The sequence below is a fragment of the Mirounga angustirostris genome, unplaced genomic scaffold, assembly GCF_029215605.1.
Source record: "Mirounga angustirostris isolate CCGP_5_RB_7025 unplaced genomic scaffold, mMirAng1.0.hap1 SCAF_8, whole genome shotgun sequence".
NCBI lineage: Eukaryota > Metazoa > Chordata > Mammalia > Carnivora > Phocidae > Mirounga > Mirounga angustirostris.
The window spans coordinates 3218351-3241340 of record NW_026991716.1 but is presented as its reverse complement, the minus strand read 5'-3'; the positions used below and the strand labels follow the sequence as shown (position 1 = coordinate 3241340).

The 22990-nt window shown below is 42.6% G+C and overlaps 1 protein-coding gene across 15 annotated transcripts in view; it reads left to right on the top strand.

Annotated features, from left to right (window-relative positions):
- Positions 1 to 22990, top strand: part of TRIM38 (tripartite motif containing 38) — a 43434-nt gene that overhangs the window by 2182 nt on the left and 18262 nt on the right. For 8 of the 15 annotated variants that reach the window (XM_064598413.1, XM_064598411.1, XM_064598419.1 and 5 more), the window contains exons 3-9: positions 2191 to 2286; positions 4195 to 4425; positions 5421 to 5443; positions 5540 to 5652; positions 12145 to 19220; positions 19419 to 19548; positions 20924 to 21053. In XM_064598413.1, the coding sequence (XP_064454483.1) occupies positions 2191 to 2286; positions 4195 to 4425; positions 5421 to 5443; positions 5540 to 5652; positions 12145 to 12668 (987 nt within the window). In that variant the 3' untranslated portion in view covers positions 12669 to 19220; positions 19419 to 19548; positions 20924 to 21053. Of the gene's footprint in view, positions 1 to 2190; positions 2287 to 4194; positions 4426 to 5420; positions 5444 to 5539; positions 5653 to 12144; positions 19221 to 19418; positions 19549 to 20397; positions 20554 to 20923; positions 21054 to 22990 lie in introns of all 15 variants that reach the window. The other 7 variants (XM_064598420.1, XM_064598424.1, XM_064598417.1 and 4 more) reach the window with 6 other exon arrangements.

The window sequence follows — 22990 nt, the reverse complement described above, 5'->3', positions numbered from 1 at the left end:
GTATGTGTTGGAGGGCTTTGGCGAGTAGCACTCGCATGCTGCTCCTTGGGGACTGAGGTTATTTAGCCTACAACCTGAGAAAAGGATCCTGAAATCCTTGTCTGTCATCATGTCACCCTTCATGTCATGTCTTTCATGATACGAGAAATAGTTTCTTATGGGTCCTCATTGAGTCAAGTCCCGACTGTCCATCCTGACCTTCAACAGGATGGTCACACTCTTGTTCCTCTCCATTCTTGCTATGATGAACATCTCCCTGCTCCAGAATGCAATGTGCTCAAACCCAGACCTGCATGTTTTATTGCTTCGCACCATGTATATAATTTTAGAAACCACAATGTGCAAGACCATATGATACACTCTGAAAACACAGGAGACAAAGATATACCACCTTTTAGGTATCCTATAGTCTAGTGGGGAAGATAAATCAGCAAAAAGACTGCCGGGAATCAACTGGTTAGGGTGGTGAGGAGGGACACCAAGGGGTGGGGAGTGGTATCTGAGGAGTCTTCTCAGAAGTGACTCCTGAAGAACATGTAACAGTTAACCATAGATATAGGCATGGAGAAAAGAGGGGGCATTCCAGATAGAGGAGACCAAAAGTGCAAGGGATAGCCAGGGTGGGGGATGCAGGGAAAGGCAGTGGCGATGGCCTGGGAAAGGAGGTTGGCCCGGAACTGTGGTATCAACTCAGAGTCGAAATCCTAGCCCAGAGTAGTACTGGCCACTGGGGGGTTTTTATTTGCAGATCGAAGGATCAGGTTGACATTGAAAAGGACATTCTGGCCTTGAAAGTAAAAGGAGTATCTAGGAGTAAAATTCAGCTTATTCCTATAAGAAGGGGGAAAGGGGCAGTTTCACGCAAGATTCAGGAAGGGGAGCTAAAGGATTTGAAAATGATTGTTCATGGAGGATGAACTGGAGGGAGAGGTTTGGGGCAAGTCCTGTTTCTCACTCAGAAGTAGTAAAGGAAGGCTGGCCTTTGCTGTAGGGAATGAAGAAAGGGCACAGTCCTGCCACCTTACTCTCTCACCTGCCTAGATTTGAGAAAAATGTCCCCAGTGCGGGGCTCCTTATTCCCGCCCCCGTGAGGTGGAGGTGGGCTTGTAGTAAGGTTCTGGGTCCCCTGGATAGCAACGGCAATACAGTCTTTGACTGACAAGTTTCATAGAGCCCTTTCTTGAGAGTACTCAAGAATTAATGAGTATACTTATTGGATTTACGGAAGACGGGAGCTGATCCTTTGGTCACAACTAGCAGTTTAGGTCAGCTTAAAATTGCTTTCCATGGAAACGTGAGAAACTCTTTCGAAAAATAACCCAAAAGCTTGACATAGATACAGAATCATTTTAAATTGGCTTCACGAATTACCACTCTTCAAAAGTACCAGAGCTCCCCTCGTCCATTAACTGTTTCTAGTAACTTTCGCTGACATCCTGGTCTTTCCTTCCCGACTCACCATAACACATTCAAAGTTCCATGTGCATCACTATGGCATTGGTTATGTTTGGTTCAACACATTATTTTATAAAATCTTCTTTTAGATGATGATTAGCTTGTTCTGTGTGAAGTGTTTCCCTGGCAAGACTGTAGTGGTGGATATAACCCAGGCCCTGGGGTAGTGGACGATGTTGGAATCACAGCTCGGTTCAGCCACTCAGAACCATCTATTAGTGGGAACCAGTTATTGCACCTTGGGCAAGTTATTTAACCCCTTCCTAAGCCGCAGTTTCTGCTGCACAGAAATGATGTTACAAATCCTACCGATTGGGGCGCCTGGGTGGCTCAGTCGTTAAGCGTCTGCCTTCGGCTCAGGTCATGATCCCAGGGTCCTGGGATCGAGCCCCGCATCGGGCTCCCTGCTCGGCGGGAAGCCTGCTTCTCCCTCTCCCACTCCCCGTGCTTGTGTTCCCTCTCTTGCTGTGTCTCTCTCTGTCAAATAAATAAAATCTTTAAAAAAAAAACCCAAAAAACAAAACAAAACAAAAATCCTACCAATTGCTCAGTGCTGCCAAGGGAATCAAATATGTGATTGCACATCCAACCCTCAGTGTGCTTCCTAAACTACCAGAAATGACTCAGTGTATATTCAGTGTTATTCTAATAGTCTTGGAGGGCTGGGGTTCCCCTTACATGCCTAATGAAGAGTTACTAATTGAATAGACTTTATTCACCCAATTTTTCCTTCAGGAAAAGCTTCAGAACGCTGTGACAAATTTGAGGCAACTAGAAGAGGAATGTATGAAACTGAAGGTGTTCACAACAAAGCAAATAAGCGAGTGGAATGTAAGAATTTGTGTTTATTGATCTCAAGCTCTTTTCCATCCTAGAATGTAGGCATAGAGGATGGTTGGCAAAACACAATGATAATTTATTTTTACTAAACCAGACCAAATGAAACCAGATGAAACCCCCAAAAGAAACTGTTATTTGTTTTTATGCCCCTAGTTGTCTACATCTGTGAGAATTTATCTCCAATCCCTTCAACTTTTCGGTAGTAATTGGCTAGGATTCCTGATGCCTCAGGAGAAGCAGAATTGGTACGTCTATTTAAGTTAGAGCCATCCTTGACTAGGTTTCAAATTTTAAACCCCTCAAAGTACCTTCCCGGTTTGAAGGCCTCAACTTTATTACTTTGGCATGCTTACCACAGTGCAGGCTGTGGTTCAGAAATCAATCTTTGTGAACATTAAGGAAACAGAATCACTCCAGGTTGAGATTCATATTGCTCAAGCCCATGAGGCTGGTAAAAGAAGTCTCTTTGATTTATAAGGAGGGTCTTAAGTGCTGCAAGAACCTATACATATAAACTGCAGACTAAGAGTCTCTAAGATGATCTGCATTGGCTGACTAGCTCCCCATGATCAGAGATGCATCCCCTTTTGGAAATATTTATGTAATCCATCAACTTGTAGCCAAATCCCTCAGGCTGGTGGGCCATTTTGCCTTTCTCAGGGGTCTCTTCCATCCTCTGCCCTGATCCTTTGTTTGTGGATGTTAAACTCTCCAAGGACGCTCTTACTTCCCTTATTTCTGGGCTCTTGGGCCATGCGGAGGATCTTGATTATAACTGATATATACAGAAACCCCATCCATGACCCTTCTCGCACATCCTCTCAGTCATCAAAACCCTGTCTGAATTGGGGAAGCACTAGTGGAAATTGCAATTCTGTCTCTCCCAAAATGAAAGCCGGTCCCCAAAAGATGTAGCACTTGGCTTCTGTCAGTCTTACACATAAAGATGATTACTGGGACCCTGGGTTGGTGGTGAATATTTCTCAGTTAACTATGATAAAATCCTGCCACCCAGACCCGCCCCTGCTGAGACCATGGACTTCCCCCTACTAACCTGGTTGTCTTAGAGTCCAGGCTCAGTGATGTTTATTACAAGCTTTTGCTTCAAGAAATTTCCTCAGGCTCAGAAATACCTCCTTATGACCCAATAAAAACTCAGTTTTTTTTCTCTGTAACTGGTAAAGTGTTTGACCTCAGGCTTAGTTCCACAATTAAATTATCTGGCACCTCCTTCCCCCTGCATCTTGGCTGAAGAAGAAGGAAATAAATCAGGTGACTGTAGAGAATCATGACAACTGTCCTCTCCCACATCTGAGTGCCCACCTCCTAGGCATGACTCTGTGGCAGGGAATTTATGACTTTCTTCCAGCTCTGATGACTCAGTAGCTGAGAAAACGTTCTTCTGTGTATGTTAAAATACACATAACATAAAATTTACCATTTTAGTCATTTGTAAATGTACAGTTCATTGGCATTAAGTACTTTCTCATTGCTGTACAACTATCACCACACATCTATTAGTGGGAACTAATAGTGGAAACTAATCTCCAGAACTTTTTCGTCATCCCAAACTGAACTCTGTGCCCATTAAACACTAACTCCCCATTCCTTTCTCCTCTCAACTTCTGGTAACCACTATTCTACTTTCTGTCTCTATGAATTTGACTAGCACAGATACCCCATATAAGTGGAATCATATAATATTTGTCCTTCTGTTTCTGGCTTATTTCACTTAGCATAATGTCTCCAAGATTTATCCACATCATAGCATACGTCAGAATTTCATTCCTTTTTAAGTCTTAATAGTATTCCTTTATCTATATACGACATTTTATCAATTCATTCATCGATGGACATTTGGCTTGTTTCTACCTTCTGAGCATACTTTCTTGACTCTAGGAGAAGATAGAGATTCAGAAACAAAAAATCCAGTCTGACTTTAAGGATCTTCAGAGATTCCTACGAGAAGAGGAGAAGTCTCATCTGTGGAGACTGGAGAAAGAGAAAGAGCAGACTCTAAAGAGACTGAGAGATAACGAGGCCACTCTGGAACAGAAGAGCCAAGAACTCAAGAGTCACATCCTGGAACTAGAGGAGAAATGTCAGGGCTCAGCCCAGAAGGTGCTGCAGGTGGGGCTGTGCCCTCGGGGGGAAGGAACTCTTGAGCTATTAAGGGAAGAAGGGTGAGGGAACATGGGCAGATTGGCGAGGCCTGCCTGCCTCACTCAAAAGTGGCACATTGGTATGGGGAATTTAAAAAAATGTTTCTTTTAGATATACCTCAGTATGGGGTGGCCTTTACTAGTCTATAGCAAATCACAAAAATCTGTTCATGTGAATCGGAAAAATGTAGCCCTTCTGGTGGATATGGTGGGGTCCTTGGCTAAATGGAATCACGGGGTAACTTTTGCTACCACCTGCCTCTTTCTGTGTGCACAGAACCCCGTGAAACTGCCTCCTGAAATCCTCCACCAGGTGACTGGTGGGTAACAAAGTAGGGCAGCCAACATGAGTGACAGTCTCTTCCCTAATTTGCTTGTAGAGCCCTCCACAGCTCTTATGGGGCCTTCTTTCAGCTATATGAAAGATCCAGCCCATTAAGATAAAGTATGCCTGGAGCTATTAATTCTAGTTCCCGCTAATAGGACTCGAGGTTACACTGTAAGTCTGAGACTAGCATGACTGCAGCACCACCATATGATATGCCTGCCACCACAATCTTAGTGGGCCATTCTCAGGGGCTGTGCGTGGACTCACCACTCAGGACCCTTAGTGATAGGTGGTCTTTCATATGGGCTCACTCGGAAAGGGATTAGGTCACTGACAGCAAGTCTTGGCAGAGGAAGCATAGGCAAAGCTCCTAGGCCTCTTCCCTAAGCATCCCACAGGCTGTGATTGCAGACACCACAGCTTGCCACAGATCTCAGCAGGAAAGACGACAGACTCAGAGGTTGATAAACATCCTGCCATGCTGACTACCCCAGGGCACTGCGATGGGAATCATTCTGTCTGAGTATCCATCAATATCTAAGGCTAGGGTCACTCTCTTAACTTCTTTGGAAGGAGCATTTATAGAGAACAGCCCCATGTGCCTCCACTTACTTTTTGTCTTTGTTTCTCTGTAGGATGTGAAAGACACTTTGCACAGGTAAGTCCTATATGAATGCGCGAGGGAAGGGGTACGGGTATATAAAGTTGAACGGAATGTATCACTGAAGAAGTCCTTGGCCTCTGCTTATTCTAGGAGTTGGGCTATGACGTTGGAAAGACCAGAGGCCCACTCTTTGGAGCTTGATACTGTGTACAGTGTTTCTGAGCTTTATTTTGATGTGAAGAAAATGTTAAGGAACTATCAAGGTATGTGAAGAATCCCTAAATGCTATGGATGGAAGGGGCCTTAAGTTGTAACCATGTTCACCACCTGTCCCCAGCTGGGCTCACAGCAGGAGAGGTCATTTAGTGATTTTCAGTGGAGCTGTCTTGCCCTCCCTTGTTAGCATGCTCTAGTGCTTAGACAAGGACATAGCATACTGGTTATCTGTGCAGATCCTTCACATTCCTGATCCCCCATATATTGGCTGTGTCACCCCAGGCAAATAACTTCCTCAGTTTCCACAGCTGAAAAATAAAGATATGAACAATTCCCACTTCACTGGGTTGTCATGAAAAGTAAGTGTGTCAACATGTGTAAAGTGCTTAGTGCAGTGTCTGGGACACAGTGTTTGTGGTTAATATTTTAATCAACTCTCAGAGCAATATAAGAAAGATCAGTGAGTATTATGGACTTTGATTCAAATGGTTTCAGGACCTTGACCCAGACAACACAGATGGTAAATATTAGAACCATAATGAAAAATGAATTTTACCAATTCCAAAGCCTGAACTTCCTGCTTCATTGATTCTCTTAATCAGTGCTTTCTATATTTCTGCAATGTTATTTATAATTACAAAATTTAAAAAGCTCTGAAGACTGAAAGTTTTTTAAAACTTGTTTGGCTACAAAATCAGACCTAGCCTAATATGATTTGGTGACTGTATTATCTCTTCCAGTAAACAAATTTAGCAGCTTAAAATTGTACACACATATTATCTCATAAGTTTTGTGGGTCAGAAATCTGGGCACAGCTTAGTTGGTCCTTTGCTTAGGGTCTCCCAAAGCTGCATATTAAGGTGTTGGGCAGGCTGGGTTCCTGGAGACTAGACTAGGGAAGAATTCTCTTCTAAGCTTACTCAGGTTGTTGGCAGAATTCATTGCTTTATGATTACAGGGCATAGGGCCCTGGCTTTTTGTGAGCTGTTGGCTGGAGGCTGCCCTCAGCTTCTAGAAGGCACCCCTCAAACTCTTGCACATGGGCTTCTCAACATGGCCAATTACTTCTTCAAAGTGAGCCCAGGATAGTGTCTCTAGAGCATGTCTTTTAGAAAGACGGAGTCCCATATAATAAAATATAATATTAGGAGTCACATCTCATCACTTTTGCCATATTCTGTTGGTCAGAGGTAATTCACAGGTCCTGCCCACACTCAATTGGAAGGAATTGCATAAGAGCATGAACACCAGAAGGCTGGGACTATGGAAGACCAAACTGAATCTAACAATACATTAAAAAAAATCATTTGCCATGATCAAGTGGGATTTATTCCTGGGATGCGAGGGTGGTTCAATATTGGCAAATCAACAATGTGATACATCAACAACAAGAGAAAGGATAAAAACCATATGGTCATTTCAATAGATGCAGAAAAACATTTGACAAATTATAACATCAATTCATGATAAAAACCCTCAACAAAGTAGGTTTAGAGGGAACATATCTCAACATAATAAAGGCCATATATGAAAAACCCACCACTAACGTACTACTCAATGGTGAAAAACAGAACTTTACCCCTAAGCTCAGGAACAAGACAAGGATGTCCACTCTCACTACTGTTATTCAACATAGTACTGGAAGTCCTCGCCACAGCAATCAAACAAGAGAAATAAATAAAAGGCATACAAATTGATAAGGAAGAAGTAAGACTTCCACTATTTGTAGATGACATGATACCTTATATGGAAAACCCCAAAGACACCAGCAAAAAACTACTAGAACTACTAGAACTATATTTAGTAAAGGTGCAGATTACAAAATCAATATACAGAAATCTGTTGCATTTCTCTACACTAATAATGAAGCAGCAGAAAGAGAAATTAAGGAAACAATCCCATTTACAATTGTACCAAAAATAATAAAATACCTAGGAATAAACTTAACCAAGGAGGTGAAAAACCTGTACTCTGAAAACTATAAAACACCGATGAAGGAAATTGAAGACAATACTAACAAATGGAAAGATATTCCAGGCTCCTGGATTGGAAGACCAAATATTGTTAAAATGTCTACACTACCCAAAACAATCTACAGATTTAATGCAATCCTTAATCAAAATACCAACTGCATTTTTCACAGAAGTAGAACAACAACAACAAAAAATTCTGAATCCAAAACCCATTTGGCCCCACGGGGTTCAGATAAGGATTATGAACCTGTATTTGTCTTCCCCTCAAGTTAACAACAACAAACAACAATAAGAACAATTACAAAACAAAGCAACTCTGTATCTGATCCTATAAAGATTCAGGAAAGGCAAAAATAGGACTCCGTGCAAATCACATCCAGATTTAACCGAGCAGATTTGTCTACTCTTGGCTTTTACAGAAGGATTACAACATTGTGCAAGTCAATCTCTTTCTAAAATGGGCTCATCTTTTAACTAGATCATTTATCATATTTATCATATTATTAAAACTTTTCGTCTTTCAAAAGTAATACAAATAAATTATAATCAGTCAAACAATATAGATAGATATGAAGAAAAATTCAAGGTTTCTCCCGCCTCTCTCCAATCCTACTTCTCCAGGTAACAGTATCTATGTCTTTCTCTGTTTGTTTGTTTTTTTTTCTTACAAACATTTAATATATAGAATGTCACTCATTGCTTTTTAAAGCTAATATTCCCTGAGTACATCATAATTATACGTAATCATATCCCTACCATTGGAGCTTCAGGCTGCTTCCAGCACTTGGGTATCAAACACTGCTGTAAATAACTGTCTGGGCCGTGCAAACTTCCATCCTTGTGTTTTCATACTGGGCTTGTTGTTAATCTTAATGCATATTACGTGTGGCAACATACAGTCTCACCAGCACCAAGAAAAGCAACTTACATATACCTTTTCATGACAGATGAGAAAAGCTGCACATGTGTTACCTGTTTCATACCACAGTCCTCTCTGTAGGAAGCATTTTTCACTTTATAGATGAGGAAACTAAGACACAGTGAGGCACCAATAAGTGGTAACTCTGTATCTCTCAGAACACACTCTCTTAATCACTCTGCAATGTGGCAAAAAAATGAATATGTTGTGGTTTTGAATCCATTGTTTTGTGGAGCGGGCATTGAAGTTTATGTATAGTTGGTTTTGTTTGTTGATGGTGCACACCATGCTACCGTGAATACTTTTCCATGTGTCCTTGTGTTCTGTGGATGGTTTCCTCTGAGGCTATACCTTGAATTGAAAATGCTGCTGTGTAGGGATGCACATCTTAATTTGACCAAATACTGCAGATCTTGAAATTGTATCGGTTTATATCCTGCCGACAACATAAGAACTCCCACCATTCCGCATCTCCCTGAGTCTTTGCTTATAATTTATAATTTTTGACAATCTGATGGATCTGAAATGGTACCTAATTGTGGACTTAATTTGTGCTCTTTGATTTCACTAGCAAGGTTGAGCTTCTTGTAAGTCCATTAGCCTTTTAGTCTTCTGTGATTTATCCATGATTTGCTCTGATTTAAGCATTTTTCTATTGGGTTCTTTCTCTTATTGACTCATGGGAGCTTATTATAGCTAATATCTCTGGTAATGTATGGCATTTTACATTTTCATTCTATCTGTTGATATATAGGGTTTCAAGACACATTTTCCTTCAAAGTCTATGACTTGTTTCCAAGGAGCTCCGTCATCATCAATAGGCATTGAATTTATCAATGAGTTAGTTGTATTAATTGATAGGATCATGCAGTTTCTCTCCTCTAATCTGTTAATGTGGTGATTATGATAATTTTCTAATGTTAAACCATAGTTGCAGTCTCAGAAAAAGCTAAATTTTGATATATATACAGTATATATAACATAGGTTTGATAGCCAAATATTAATTTGTCATGAAGATCATTATTATGCTGTACTTAGGTTGCTAGATAAAGGTTAGTTGCATAGAGCAGTTAAACAAATAATCCATTGAGCAAACAGGAATGCTGACATTTGAAAGTAAAGAAGGTTTAGCTGATACCTATATTCTGATAGCATGATGACTATGATAGAGTGATGATGGAGACAGTTGCTAGGTATGTCAGGAGAGGCTGCTTACCCATCAGACCTCCTCACATAAAAGTGAGTCATATGTTTTCCTGGTAAGTGTGCCTCTGCAAACACCTTTCTTCCCCATTACTATAACTAATACTCTGTCAGCTCTGTTGATGACAACATTGTATGTTGGCTCCTCACCTTTACTCCTGGACTCTTTGTCTAGTTGGTAATAAAAACATCCCAGTCTTTTCATACAATTATACACACAAACAGAATATTATATATCTAATAATATATATTAAAACATTTGATATATAATATAGAGAGATTATTTTTGTATTATGTTATGTTAGTCACCATGCTGTACATCATTAGTTTTTGATGTAGTATTCCATGATTCATTACATGAGTTTTACTAAGAACTATTTTTCTAGAAAGTTATTCATGTTGTTGATATTTTCAACTTTATTAGCAACATAAAGTTTATCATAAATTCTCTTAATTTTTAATTTCTATATGCATTCCAATTTTGACTTCTTTTTTTTTCTCCGTTGATAAATCTTTTTAGAGATATGTCTCTTTTCATGAAAGCTACTGTTGGCTTTTCCCTCTCCATTGCATTCTTACTTTCTTTCATTTCATTGGTTTAGTATTTAAACTTTAGTTTCCTTTTTAAAAAAAAAAATTCTCTTCGGGTTTCTCTGTTCTTTTTTTTTTTTTAAGATTATTTATTTATTTATTTAGAGAGCACATGATCAAGGGGAGGGGCAGAGGGAGAGGGAGAGAGAGCATCTCAAGCAGACTCCCCACTGAGCTCAGAGACCCATGTGGAGCTCTGTCTCATGACCCTGAGATCATGACCTGAACCTAAACCAAGAGTTGGATGCTCAACTAACTGAGCCACCCAAGAGCTCCAAATCTCTGTTCTTTTTCTATTTTAAGCTGGATAGTTAGCTTCTTAATTTCTAGCTTTTTTCTCTTTCTAAAATAAGCACTTAAAGGCTATAAATTTTCCCAAAAATTCCACCTTAGCTTCGTTGTATAATTTTTTATATGTAGCATTTATTATTGCTCAAGTCTGTATGTCATCATATTATGATTTAGAAACACTTACATTTCCTAATATTGAGAAGATTTTTTATTGATCTTTTTAATTGGTTTCTAATCTAATTGTATCGAGGTGAGAGAACATGGTCTATGCAATATAGGTTCATTGCAATTTGTTCAGACTTGCTTTCTGACTAGTCTACTCAATTAGTACATATTCCATCTATACTGGAAAAAAGTGTGTATTCTCTGTTTATTAGTTGCTGAACTTTACATATAGTTACTAGATGGGGCTTGTTGGGTTGTTCAGATCTTCCGTATCTTCCCTTTTTTGCCTGCTTGATCTATCAATTATGGGAAAAAAGCGTGTTAAAATATCTCATGATGATTGTAGAGTTGTCATTTTCTTCTTGTAATTCTGTAATTTTTACTTTGTATATTTTGAGACTATAGTATCAGTGCATGCTTGTTTGGAATTAGGATCTCTTCCTAGTGAATTATATATTTTTCCTTATTAGGTAACCCTTTTCGTCCTTGGTAATACTTTGCCTTAATATCATTTGATATGAGTATATAACTGTAACAGCTATATATTATCCATCCTTTAACTCTAAACCTTTCTATGTCTTTTTGTTGTATGTGTCACTTATAAGCAATATGAGGTAGAATTTTTAAAATCCAGTTTGATATCTTCTCCTTCAAGTGGTATTGCCAACCTGTAAGCATTTTAATTTCTTAACTTGGGTTTTCCTGAATCATTAAGATAATAAAAATTGAACTCCAAACTTTTTTGAGTCAGGCTCATGATAAGAACCGATTGGACAGCATTTAATAAAGGGATTATCTACAAAGATAAGGATTGGGGTCATTGCATAAGGAATAGTGAAGCAGCCAGGGCTGGGAATAGGTAGGGAGCCATCACCTCCCTGGGGCCTCAGTAGCAGGTGGAGGAATTGTAGGAGAGTATGACCAGAGGCAGGGGAAGGCAGACCCTCCAAGTGATAGGCAGTGGGGAGGGACTTGGAGTACTAAATACTCTGAACTCTGCTTCTTTTTGCCCTATGGTCTCCTCTAGTACTTCCCATTGGTTTTGGAGAGGATAGTAACCATGTCAACTCTGGTTAGTTCTGGTCCTTGGCTCCTGTGAGTGACTAAGATGATATTATTATTACTACCACTTACTGGGCACTTACCATATTCCCGGAATTTTACTGAGTACTGAGCATACATTAACTCATTCAATGCTCTCACTATTCTTTGTGACAGATATGATAATTTCTACTTCATATGTAACAAAACTGAGTCTTGGAGAATGACTTGCCTAAGCTCTCACAGCTAGTAAGAGACGATGCTTGGGTTTGAGCACAGGCTGGTTTTATTTAAATTAAACTGTGCTCTTGGCAACAAAAAATGTGTCTTATCTATTTACTTACTTTTTTTTCAGTCAATGTGACTCTGGATCCAGATACAGCTCATCGTGAGCTAATTCTGTCTGAGGATCGGAGACAAGTGACTCGTGGATGCCTCCAGGAGAATCTGGACAACTCTTCTAAGAGATTTAGGATCTTACCCTGTATTCTGGGCTGTGAAGGCTTCACTTCAGGGAAACATTACTTTGAAGTGGATGTGGGAGAAGGAACTGGGTGGGACTTAGGAGTCTGTCTGGACAGTGTTCAGAGGGACGTTGGTCTGATACAGGAGCCTCAGTCTGGATTCTGGGTCATTAGACTATGCAAAAATAAAGGCTACTTAGCACTTACCTCTCCCATAACTTCCCTTTATCTGAGGGAGAAGCCCCTGGTTGTGGGGATTTTTCTGGACTGTGATGTCGGAGTTGTATCCTTTTACAACATGACCACTGGATCCCACATCTTTACCTTCCCAAAGGCCTCCTTCTCTGATACTGTCCGGCCCTATTTCCGGGTTTATCAACATTCTCCTTTGTTCTTGCCTCCCCCAGACAAGTAAGGAAAGAAGTAAAATCTCCTTCTTGGTTTAACTAGCATAGAAAATATAATGTCAGCCCTGTGAGGGCAGAAATTTGGTCTGTTTTCTTCACTTCTTGTACTCAGAACAGTCCTGGGCTTTTAGTGGCTACTTAATACTTTTGCTTTGAATGAATGGATAGAACAACGGCAGAAATACCACAGATGGTCAGCCTGAGCTGGGGAAAGCCAGATAATAGCAATGATCATGCATTGTCTTCCAAATTCCCCCCCCCCCCCCCCAGTGGATTCAGAGCTTTGATTTCCAAGAGTCTTTGGGTGACCTGCAGGGTGACCCAGAGGTCAGGAGGTCTGAGTTCTCCCAGTTTGTTTGATGCCATAGGAACTCATGGGTGGGGGGTGAGGTAAAGCTGCAATGGTCTCTGCCAACTGCAAGAAAGAGCATGAGAACCAACATAGTGACTCTTCTAACCACTGACATTTGATTATTCATCTGAGCCATAGCCCTGGATGATGCAGTGAGTGCAGATGCCTTCCAGACCTAGTGAGCTCTGCCTGGGCAATAACACGTAAAGTATGAAAGAAGAGTTAAAATTGGCTTACAGTGATATGTTTCAAATGGGAAGGAGATTCGGAATAAAAACAAATTTTCTTGGGGGACTCAGTACTGGAAAAGAAGTTGATATGTTCCAGACTGTGCTAAGCCAGCTATCTTGAAATAGCTAAAGATCTCAGCAAATAGTTACCACTGGCATGATTGTTGGCAGACTTTGTTATGATTCTTCTATGATCAAAGAGACCTTAGCTATACCTGGGTCTATTTTGAAGAGAACATTCCATGGCAAACCTAAATTATCATGGCTGAGTTGACTAATGGCAAGATCATAGTGAAGTCAGCCAAGCCACAAACAATGTAAGTGATGCGGGTGTGATGCCTGGGGCTTTGGAAGCTGTCTGAGATCCTAGGGATGGTAGAGGTGTGGCTAAAGGGAGCTGGCAAATTTGGGGAGGTGCCGTACCAGCCCTGGTCTCTGGATTTCCTGGACTGTCTACATGGGAGAGACATGAACTTGCTTCAGCCACTATCATTTTGGGTTTTCTAGTCAATGGAACTTAATCTAATCTACCAGGGCACAGTGAGTTGCTGTTGCTTTAAAAAAAAAAAAAGTAGCCATAAAATCATCTACTCCTTACATGTTTTGTTTCCATGTATTTAATTGGAATTCTGTAACTTTCTGAATTTCATTTGTATGTATGAGTTTGTTTAGATTTTCATTCCCCCTCTTGAGTCAGTCAGGTCATTCAATTTCTTTTAAAAAGCAGTTTATTGAAGTTTTCAAATGTATTTGCACATAATTCTTCAAATTACTCTCAAAACTATTAATTCCTGTATATGCTCTTTCAGGTTTCCATTTTATTTCCTGTTTTCTTTTTTAAAAACCTTTATTAGAGTAGCTAATGCTTTGTTTAATGTAGTAGCATTTCTTCCCGTTAAGGACGAGCAGAACTTATTTTTTGTTCTCTAACTTGCCTGAACCCCAGTCAGTTTCTCATTTTATCTTTATTATCCTTATTGTTTCCAAAGGTTTATTTTGTTAATTAAAAAAAAATTTTTTTTAGTTGAATGTTTATCATCATTCTTTCTTGTTCAGCAATCTGAGTGTTTAAGGGTATAGACTTTTCCCTGAGCAGGGTACTCAATTCTAGGCCCTGTCAACATTCGGAGGCCACTCCCCACTGGGCAAGACCACATTCCAAGCTGTAGGATGGAGAAAGGGACATAGAAGTAGAGCAAAGGGCCTGCAGCCAGCAGCTAATTTTTATGTAGCTTCCGAAAACCTACCATACGGCTTCCTACTTGTACTGCATTAGCCAGAACCAGTGGGCAGAGACTGTGTGTGGTATCCTGTATGTATTTAGCCGGAAAAGAAGAGGGCCCCCCGGTGCCCCTTCCTCAGACCTTCTAGACAACCTCTCCCACTGCAGTTGCTTGCAAGGTCAGGTACGTGTGGTGTCTGTGACGCTGCACCAGAGGACCAGAGACCGAGCACAGCAGGAAGGAGAGGACAGCAATTGAGGGAGCCGCAGGAATGAAAACGATCAACCGACCCAGAGTCTGTGCTGAGGTAAGACCCAACCTCCTCACCATGGCCTAGAAGGCAAATTCTGGCCTCGAAGGCCTTGCCTTCCTGGATTAATAATTACTTTTCCTGCCTCTGACCTTCCACAAATAATGGTCTTCTCTTTGGGCCCAGACAGGGCCAAGGTTGTTTTGGCCCAAGGGCTTTTGCGCATGCTGTGTTCTAGGTTCAGAGTGGCCTTTTCATAGCTGCTTTTTCTGAAGCTGGGTGAGCTCATTCCGATCACCAGCTGTGCAGACAAGAATTGGGGGGCAGTTCACATCCCAGAAGGGAAACTTCAACCAAAGAGGGAATGGGGTGGATGGATAAAGTCTCCAACCCAAATGACCTGCAGAGGAACAATTCTGGGATGACTTCTACATGTTGCCTCAAAGGACATCCAGTGAAATGGAACCCAAGTGCTCACAGCGGTAATCAAGACAGGAATGCACCTACCACTGCCTTTTCCACCTTCCCTGCCTCGTGTCCGTGTTCCAGCACGCCTGCATTCTGGGGTCCCATTCTAGTAACCACCTGCACCCACTTCCAGGTCTGAGCTCAACTTTTCAGAGAGAGCAAGCACCACCACCTCCCTCTCTCGTGTCCTCTTTCTATAAATAAATATAGAAATGGATATAGATATCAAATGATTAAATCCACAGACATTTATTGTGGAATACTGTAAAATATAGTTAATTATACTCTCAGTTCTAAGGAACAAACACTCCTACTATGGTGGTAAATCACCTTCCCCATATATATGTTAGATCTTGCATGTTTTTCTCAGGGGAACTCTTCCCCATGGCATTAACAATTATTTTAATATGTGGTTTTAAATGACTGTAGCAACCTCATAATCACTCACATATACATTTGGGTTGTTTCTTGCAATTATAAGTAACGTTCAAATGAATATCACTGTATGTGATTAGGTCTTCAGCTCTCCTGTTTTTCCTCAGGGTGGGTTGCCAGAGTCACAGTATATGAACGTTTGGTTAAAAGACTGTTAGTATATTCTTGCCCCTCTCCTTCCTCTTCCCCCACTTCCTCTATTCCCTCTTCTGTTCCTATAGCTCTGGCTGTCATTGGCTAACCCCTCTAGGAGCTGGGAACCTTGGGGGGGCTTTGATAACAAGGGGAACTATGGGCAGGAGTTCAGATGGGAGAACCTTTCCCAGATGGGAGTGAAGAATGTTGTAGTTTGGAGGTGAAAACATCACTGAAGCAGAGATCACCTCATTAATACCCACTTCTGTTTCCTCATGTAAGAATGGGATGGATACAGAATTTTAAAAACTAGGGGGCTGAAGGGGCAGGGGGCAAGAAGCTGGACACATCTGGGATTTTACTTCAGAAGCAACACTTGCTTCTCCTCAAGGACGGACAGAGCTGTCACTGTTGTAGAAGACTAATTCAAGGCCATCCACGGAATGCGTGTCAATTTCTGCATCAAACCGCCCCAAAACTTTGTTGCTTCAGACTGCTATCAATCATCACACTCACAATGCTCTAGGTCAGCTGGAGGTTCTTGTGGGCAGGGCTGTATGTGGCTGAACCCGGCTGTGCCTTCTCGTGTGTCTGCAGCAACTGGAGAATCAGCTGGTGCTAGGTGATCTGGCGCAGCCTCACCCCTAAGTCTGGGGGCTGGCAGGCTGTTGCCTGGAGCGCCTCCTCCCGCTAGCAGGTGAGCTTAGCCTCTTTCACATGGTTGTTTCAGGGCTGTGAGAGAACCAACCAAAAGGGGAACAAGTTGCAAAGCACCTGGCTCTTTTGAAGCCTCTGCTTAGGTTACATTTGTTAAATCACTTGGCCAAGCCCAGATCCAAGCGATAGAGAAATACATTCCATTTCTTGATGGGAGAAGCTGCAAAGTCACAAAAGCAAAAGCGTACAAAGAGAAAGAGGATGAGATGAATTCAGGGCAATTTTTGCAATCTATCATTAGAAACTTATTGCTTAAAGTCTCTACATCTAAACTAAGGGAGGAATAGAGATTCAGAGACACTCTGAGTCCTTGGCCCATAGCAGATTCAGCCCCAGTCTCTCCCCAGAGACAAGGTCTACTAGACTCTTGGCAACATCAGTAATTCCACTCTGCCCACACAAACAGCTGAGCCCCTGGGACTCTGAGAACTGATCCTCACACCCACCTCTCTTAGCCCTGCCCCTCATGCTTTTCTATGTGGATAGATGCTTCTGTGATTATAACCAACCACCTGGACCTGCATATACAGGCACTGGCTTAAGAATGTGGTTTGTGAGACTCGTGCTGTGTGAATAACCTTGGGAGCCTGGTTTCTTAAAATATATGATCTGGCCTCCAGGTCAGAACTGGCCCTTCTGTTCCGAACACCAAGAGCTACAAATCTTGTCTCACAACCCCTCCTGCTCCAAGCAGGGCTGGCCCCCCAGGATGGAATCCGAGAGGGGTGGCAGACACAGAGAGCCCGGGCTCCTTGAAAATACAGCAACATGGTAACATGGAAATGCAGCTTGCTCCAAACTGCACGTAGGCGAACAAATGTTTAACTTCAAACCCTGTTATTTGCCCTGTGAATATGGTCTTTATGGGGATGGTCAGTTGGAAGTCTCAGCTGAGGGGAGGATGCTCTGCCCAGGGCTCCCAATCAGAACTCCAGCCTGGCTGTTTTCATGGGGCTTCCCCAGCCAATGAGGTTGGATGTTTTAAGTACCCGATTTGATGTAACTTTGCCTTATTCTCATTTATTGCCTACTATTAACTCCACTATGTGTAGATTCCTTTCCTCTTCTGTTTCTATAATAATAATAATGTTTTCTTTCCTTTTTGAAACCAAAACACGGCTGTTGTGAATCTTTTGTTCAGAACACATGCCCACCCATAACACCAGCCTGAAGTGGAGTCTGCACTTGGTTCTCTGGGACTCCCAGGGAAGGAAAAGAATTACCAGCAGCTGGAATTGGAAATGCAGGAAACTCCTCAGGCCCTTCACCCCAAATTCTCTTCTTCACCAGGAGGAATAAGGAAGACAGAGATTGTTGTTCAGGAAGGTGTTTGATTAGCATGTTAATGAGCATGGGGCCAAGAGAATCTACTATACTCCTTGAACTTATACAAATTTCTCTGGACAAGTAGATATGATCCAACCTGTCTTATTCTAGGAATCAGGTGTCTCATCACTCCAGTCCAGAGGAAGGGCCTGCAGTCTTCAGAGCTCATTCTTCTTCCCACCTGCCTTGCATCTAGCCATCTGACCCTCTCTGTCTTTCTCCAATGCCTAATCTCTCTGAGGACGGGACTGTTTTTGTTTTACATCTTGGTACCAATCCTAAGTGCCTGCTTTAGTTTGTTGGACACCTGGATCCATTAAAGATAGTAAGTGAAATATAAAAACGTTCACCTTTCTATGGTACAGCCAGATCTATGTCTGATTTCTGATTTGATTTACAAGTGGGTGACACCAGACTTCTGGGCTCTGTTTCCTCAAGGGTAAGACTGGGGCAATAATCCCAGGCTCAGGTACAAAGCACTAGGTATGTAACACAATAACTAGGCCTTTTCTGTTAGTTGATGTAACAATTGCAAAGCACTGCCATATACATGACCTGCTAAAGAGAACTTCTTGGGCCACCATCATGTAATCTTTGTGGGCTCCTGGGTAACTCAATCCCTTCTCTGGGCCTCCATCAGTCCAGGAAAATACTAACATAATTTTAGTGATGACAAAATAGAACCCAGATCAGTGGTTCTTAACTTTTGCAGTCCACTGTGGTTATCTGCAGAGCTTTTAGGTAACACACCGAAGCCGGCCTGCCCTAGACAAATTAAAAGGGGAATGTGAGCGAGGGGAGCCCAGGCAGAAGGTTTACATCTTGAGCTTCTGCAGTGACAGTGAAGGGACCTCTCCCCCCGAGGTGTCACTTCTTTGGCCTTACCCAGGTCTCCCCCTCCCCATGAGCCTCAAGGAGGACTGAGCACCTGCTTCTCTCCTGAGGCGGGTCCTGGGGGCGTTCAAGGTCCCACCCCCACTGGAGCCCCTCCTCTCGGTCACCGGCGGCGGGGAAGCGCCCGATGGGTGTGTGCCCCGAACCGGTGCACTGCCCGTAGGACTTCTCCTTCCACGCCGGGGATCATCTGCGCAGACTCCACCTCCGACCGGAGCGGGGAGGGGGGGAGACCTCGCGAGACCGGATCCGGCGCCAGCGCCCACGGAGCAGCGCCCGCGCCTCCGAGCGCGGCCCCGGCGTCTCCGGCCGCAGGAGCCCCGCCCCCAGCGCCGGCCCCGCCCACTCCAGCCTCCAGGAGCCGCGCATGCGCCGCCTCCGGGGCTCGTGTTCGGGCGTCTCGGGCCGTTTGCTGCGGTGTTTGTGGTTTCCTCCTGAGGGCGAGAGCTCTGAAAAAGGTGCTGATCGTGGTGCGCTCGTCAGGGGGTGAGGATGGAGACCCCACGTCTGAGTCGGCGGGAAGGAAAGAGGTGAGTCGCGTAGACGCCCCCGCAGGGCGGGGGGTCCGGGAACCGACGACCCCCTACTCGCCTTGAGCTTGTGGCCTGGAGCCACTGGGCTTTCCTCAGAGGCTTCAAATGGACAAGTACAAAAAAACAATGTCATGGAAACCTGCGTATCCGACCCCCAGATCTTTACAAGGTAACGTTTGACTGTGTTTGTTCCAGACTGTGTCGAGAGAAGTAAAAGCGGACAAGCGGAGCAAGAACTCACCGCCCATCGCCCCGAGAGTCCGCAGTGCTTCTGGAGATGGGGTGTCGGCTCCCAGGACCCCCTTTTTAATTAAAAATAGTAAAGGTACTTTCCGAAATACTAGATGCGGTCCGATATCATTTACACGCATTTTTAAGGACGGGCAAAGTAGCCTCGAGTGCTGTCTTGGCGCCCTGCCCGTTTGTGGCTCGCCTTTTGTCACTTGGCTTTTCCCCCCGCGGGTACTGATTTCTGTGATCTGGGTGGATACAGGAAGTGGAGTGCGCCCCACCGAAAGAATAAATCACAGCGAACGCCTTTGTTCCGCTTGGGGAGCGTTTGCGGATGTTGGTGGAGAGCTGGCCGACTGACGCTGCCCTCTCCTGCTGGTTCTAACCCTTCTGTGCTGCTCTTTCCAACTGACCTGAATCCCCGCGACAGCAGAGCGCCTCTGTGCGGTGTGTGGGTGTCCCAGTGAGACTCCCAAGTCCCAGCGGTTACTAAGCGCTGCCAGAGACGACTCCTAGTGGCCTCAGCATCTAGACTCCTGCATCAGGGCGTGGGAGCTTTTATGTCCCACGAACTCGTGTGTGCTTGCTTTTGTCCAGCTTTCTAATTTGTGCCAGGCAGATAGGGAGTGAAGTGACCTCTCATGGTTTTATTTGACCATTTTGGGAACATTTGAGTTGCAGTTCTCTTTAAATGATTGTTAGCATTGCAGTTTTCTCATCTGTATACTGCCAGATGATAGCCTTTGTCAGTTTTTCCATCGAGTCAGTTACATTTTTTTGTTGATTTTTCAGATGTTGATAGAGTTTAGCTATTAATCTTTTGTTGGTTTTTGATATTTCAAAACCTCCTCACAAACACGGTAACTTTGTCATAGATCCTTAATTGAACAGAAAACCTTAATTCTTTTTTTTTTTTTTAAGATTTTATTTATTTATTTGACAGAGAGATAGACAGAAGAGCACAAGCAGAGGGAGTGGCAGAGGGAGAGGGAGAAGCAGGCTCTGCACTGAGCAGGGAACCCGATGCAGGACTCGATCCCAGGACCCTGGGATCATGACCTGAGCCGAAGGCAGACGCTTAACCATCTGAGCCACCCAGGTGCCCCAGAAAACCTTAATTCTAACGTAGTCAGAATTATTAATTTAATTATGACTTGCGCTTATGGGATTTACTTCAAGTTCTCTTTTATTTACTTATTTACTTACAAACTTTAGAGTTTACCTTACACCCTTAGCCATTTACTTCATTTGGATTCCACCCTTGTAGGTGATGGAGGGTTGGGATCCAGTTTAGTTTTCCTCATTCACTGAGCTAGTTTTCAGGACACCATCTACAAACGATCTGTTCTTTCCCCATGGACATGCTCTGCCTTGTTTTCATGTGTTCAATCCCTGTATCCACCCATGTCAATCTCTGAGCTCTTGCATGTCTTCCAATGGCTCATTTTTTCCTGTCTTATTTTTTCCAGCAGTGTTGCACCTTACATTCTAGTACACATGTCTGTGCATATGTACAAGAATTTTTCCAGGGTGTATACCAAGAAGGAAAACTGTTGAGTGTTAGGGATGCACACTTTCAAGTGGACTCCACACTGTCAAGTGAGTATCCTTTTTTTCCTACATTCCTGCCACTGAGGGTTTGAAATGGTATCTCACTGTTTGAATTTGCATCTCCTTGCAGGTCATTTTGTAGTTTCCTCTTCTGGCGTTTGTTCAGTATTCTTCTGGGTTGTTTTTCCAAATGGTTGATGTTTAAGAGGTCTTTATGAGGGGCGCCTGGGTGGCTCAGTCGGTTAAGCATCTGTCTTCGGCTCAGGTCATGATCCCAGGGTCCTGGGATCCGAGTCCCGCATTGGGCTCCCTGTTGAGCAGGGAGCCTGCTTCTCCCTCTCCCTCTGCTGCTCCTCCTGCTTGTGCTCTCTCGCTCTCTCTCTGTCAAATAAAATCTTAAAAAGAGGTCTTTATGAATTTTGGATTCTAATTCTTAGTGATGTAACAAATAGTGTCTGCAGGTATATTGTTTGTACCTTAATTGTGATTAGAATGGATTTTGTTATATAGAAAATGTTAATTTTGGATTGTTCAAGTTGAATACTATATTCCTTAATCATTTTTGGTTTTGTATCTGACTTAAGGAATTCTGCCTTTCCCTGAGGTCATAAATAGTCTCATTTTATTCTAAAATTTTAAAAGATTTTCTTTTCTAGTCTATTTCTTTACTAGCTCTGGAACTTTTTGTGAGGGGTAGAACTATAATTTTCTTTTAATTCTGTATGAAAGCCAATTACTCAGCCTGAGTTGTCAGCCTTTCTCCACCAACTTTTAGTAGTGCTGCTTCTGTATGATCTGCACTGGCACTGTCTCTAGGCTTTCTCTTTTATTGTACTGATTTCCTCATTTATTTCTGAATCAGGGCTCTCTTCTGTTGGGGAAATAAAATAGTTCTGCCAACAGAAGACCCGTCTGGGTCCTCATAACCACACTATCATCAGGGGAGGCCAGTGTGGTGTAGTCCAGGATTCAGCTAGTGGAATGTTTATTCCCCAGTTGTTTAGCTACTTAGCAGGAGCCCAGTATGTGTGTTTGGTGGGGAGAGGGAGGGCGTGAAGGGAGAATCCTAATCCCCAGATCTTCCCATTCACTTGCCCTAGTATGTGGAATCTTATCATTAAGTGTTGATGTTTTTAGTTTTGTTTGTTTAAATCAGTATCTTCTTTAGAAATTAAAGTGTCACTAAGGCTTAACATATAACATGTTTATAGCCCCCTAGGAGTGAGTTTATCTGAAAGCTTTTTAATGATAGATAAGCCAGGACCTTTGGAAACAACTGGAATGATGAAATATGGAAGGTTTGAGTGGCCGCTTTTGAAACTATAGACTAAAATAAAATTTAGAGGTTGTTTTTAATTTTAATTAATCACGCCATTATTTCTCCTCTTTAATTTCCAGATACATTTATGAGTTGATTATAGTATTTTTCAGTTTTTACTGTGCTTAATTATCCTGATGATAATTGTCACCTGCCCCCATTCCAGACAATAATATACTTAATAAAAAATCAACTTTATTGAGGAATAATTTATACACAACAAAATGCACTTGTATTCATTGTATGATATAATGAATTTTGTATATCCATGTAGTGACCCCCATAATCAAGATACAGAATATTTGGGGTGCCTGGTTGGCTCAGTCGTTAAGCGTCTGCCTTCGGCTCAGGTCATGATCCCGGGGTCCTGGGATCGAGCCCCGCATTGGGCTCCCTGCTCCGTGGGAAGCCTGTTTCTCCCTCTCCTGCTCGCCCTGCTTGTGTTCCCTCTCTCTGTGTGTCTCTCTCTGTCAAACAAATAAATAAAATCTTTAAAAAAAAAAAAAAAGATACAGAACATTTCCATCAACCTAGGTAGTTTCCCTGTGCCCCAGACCCAGCCCTGGGCCCTAGCCAACCACTGATCTGCTATCTGTTATTATACCTTAGTTTCCCCATTCCTTGGATTTCACATGAATGGGATTTATATTATGTATTCTTGCATCTG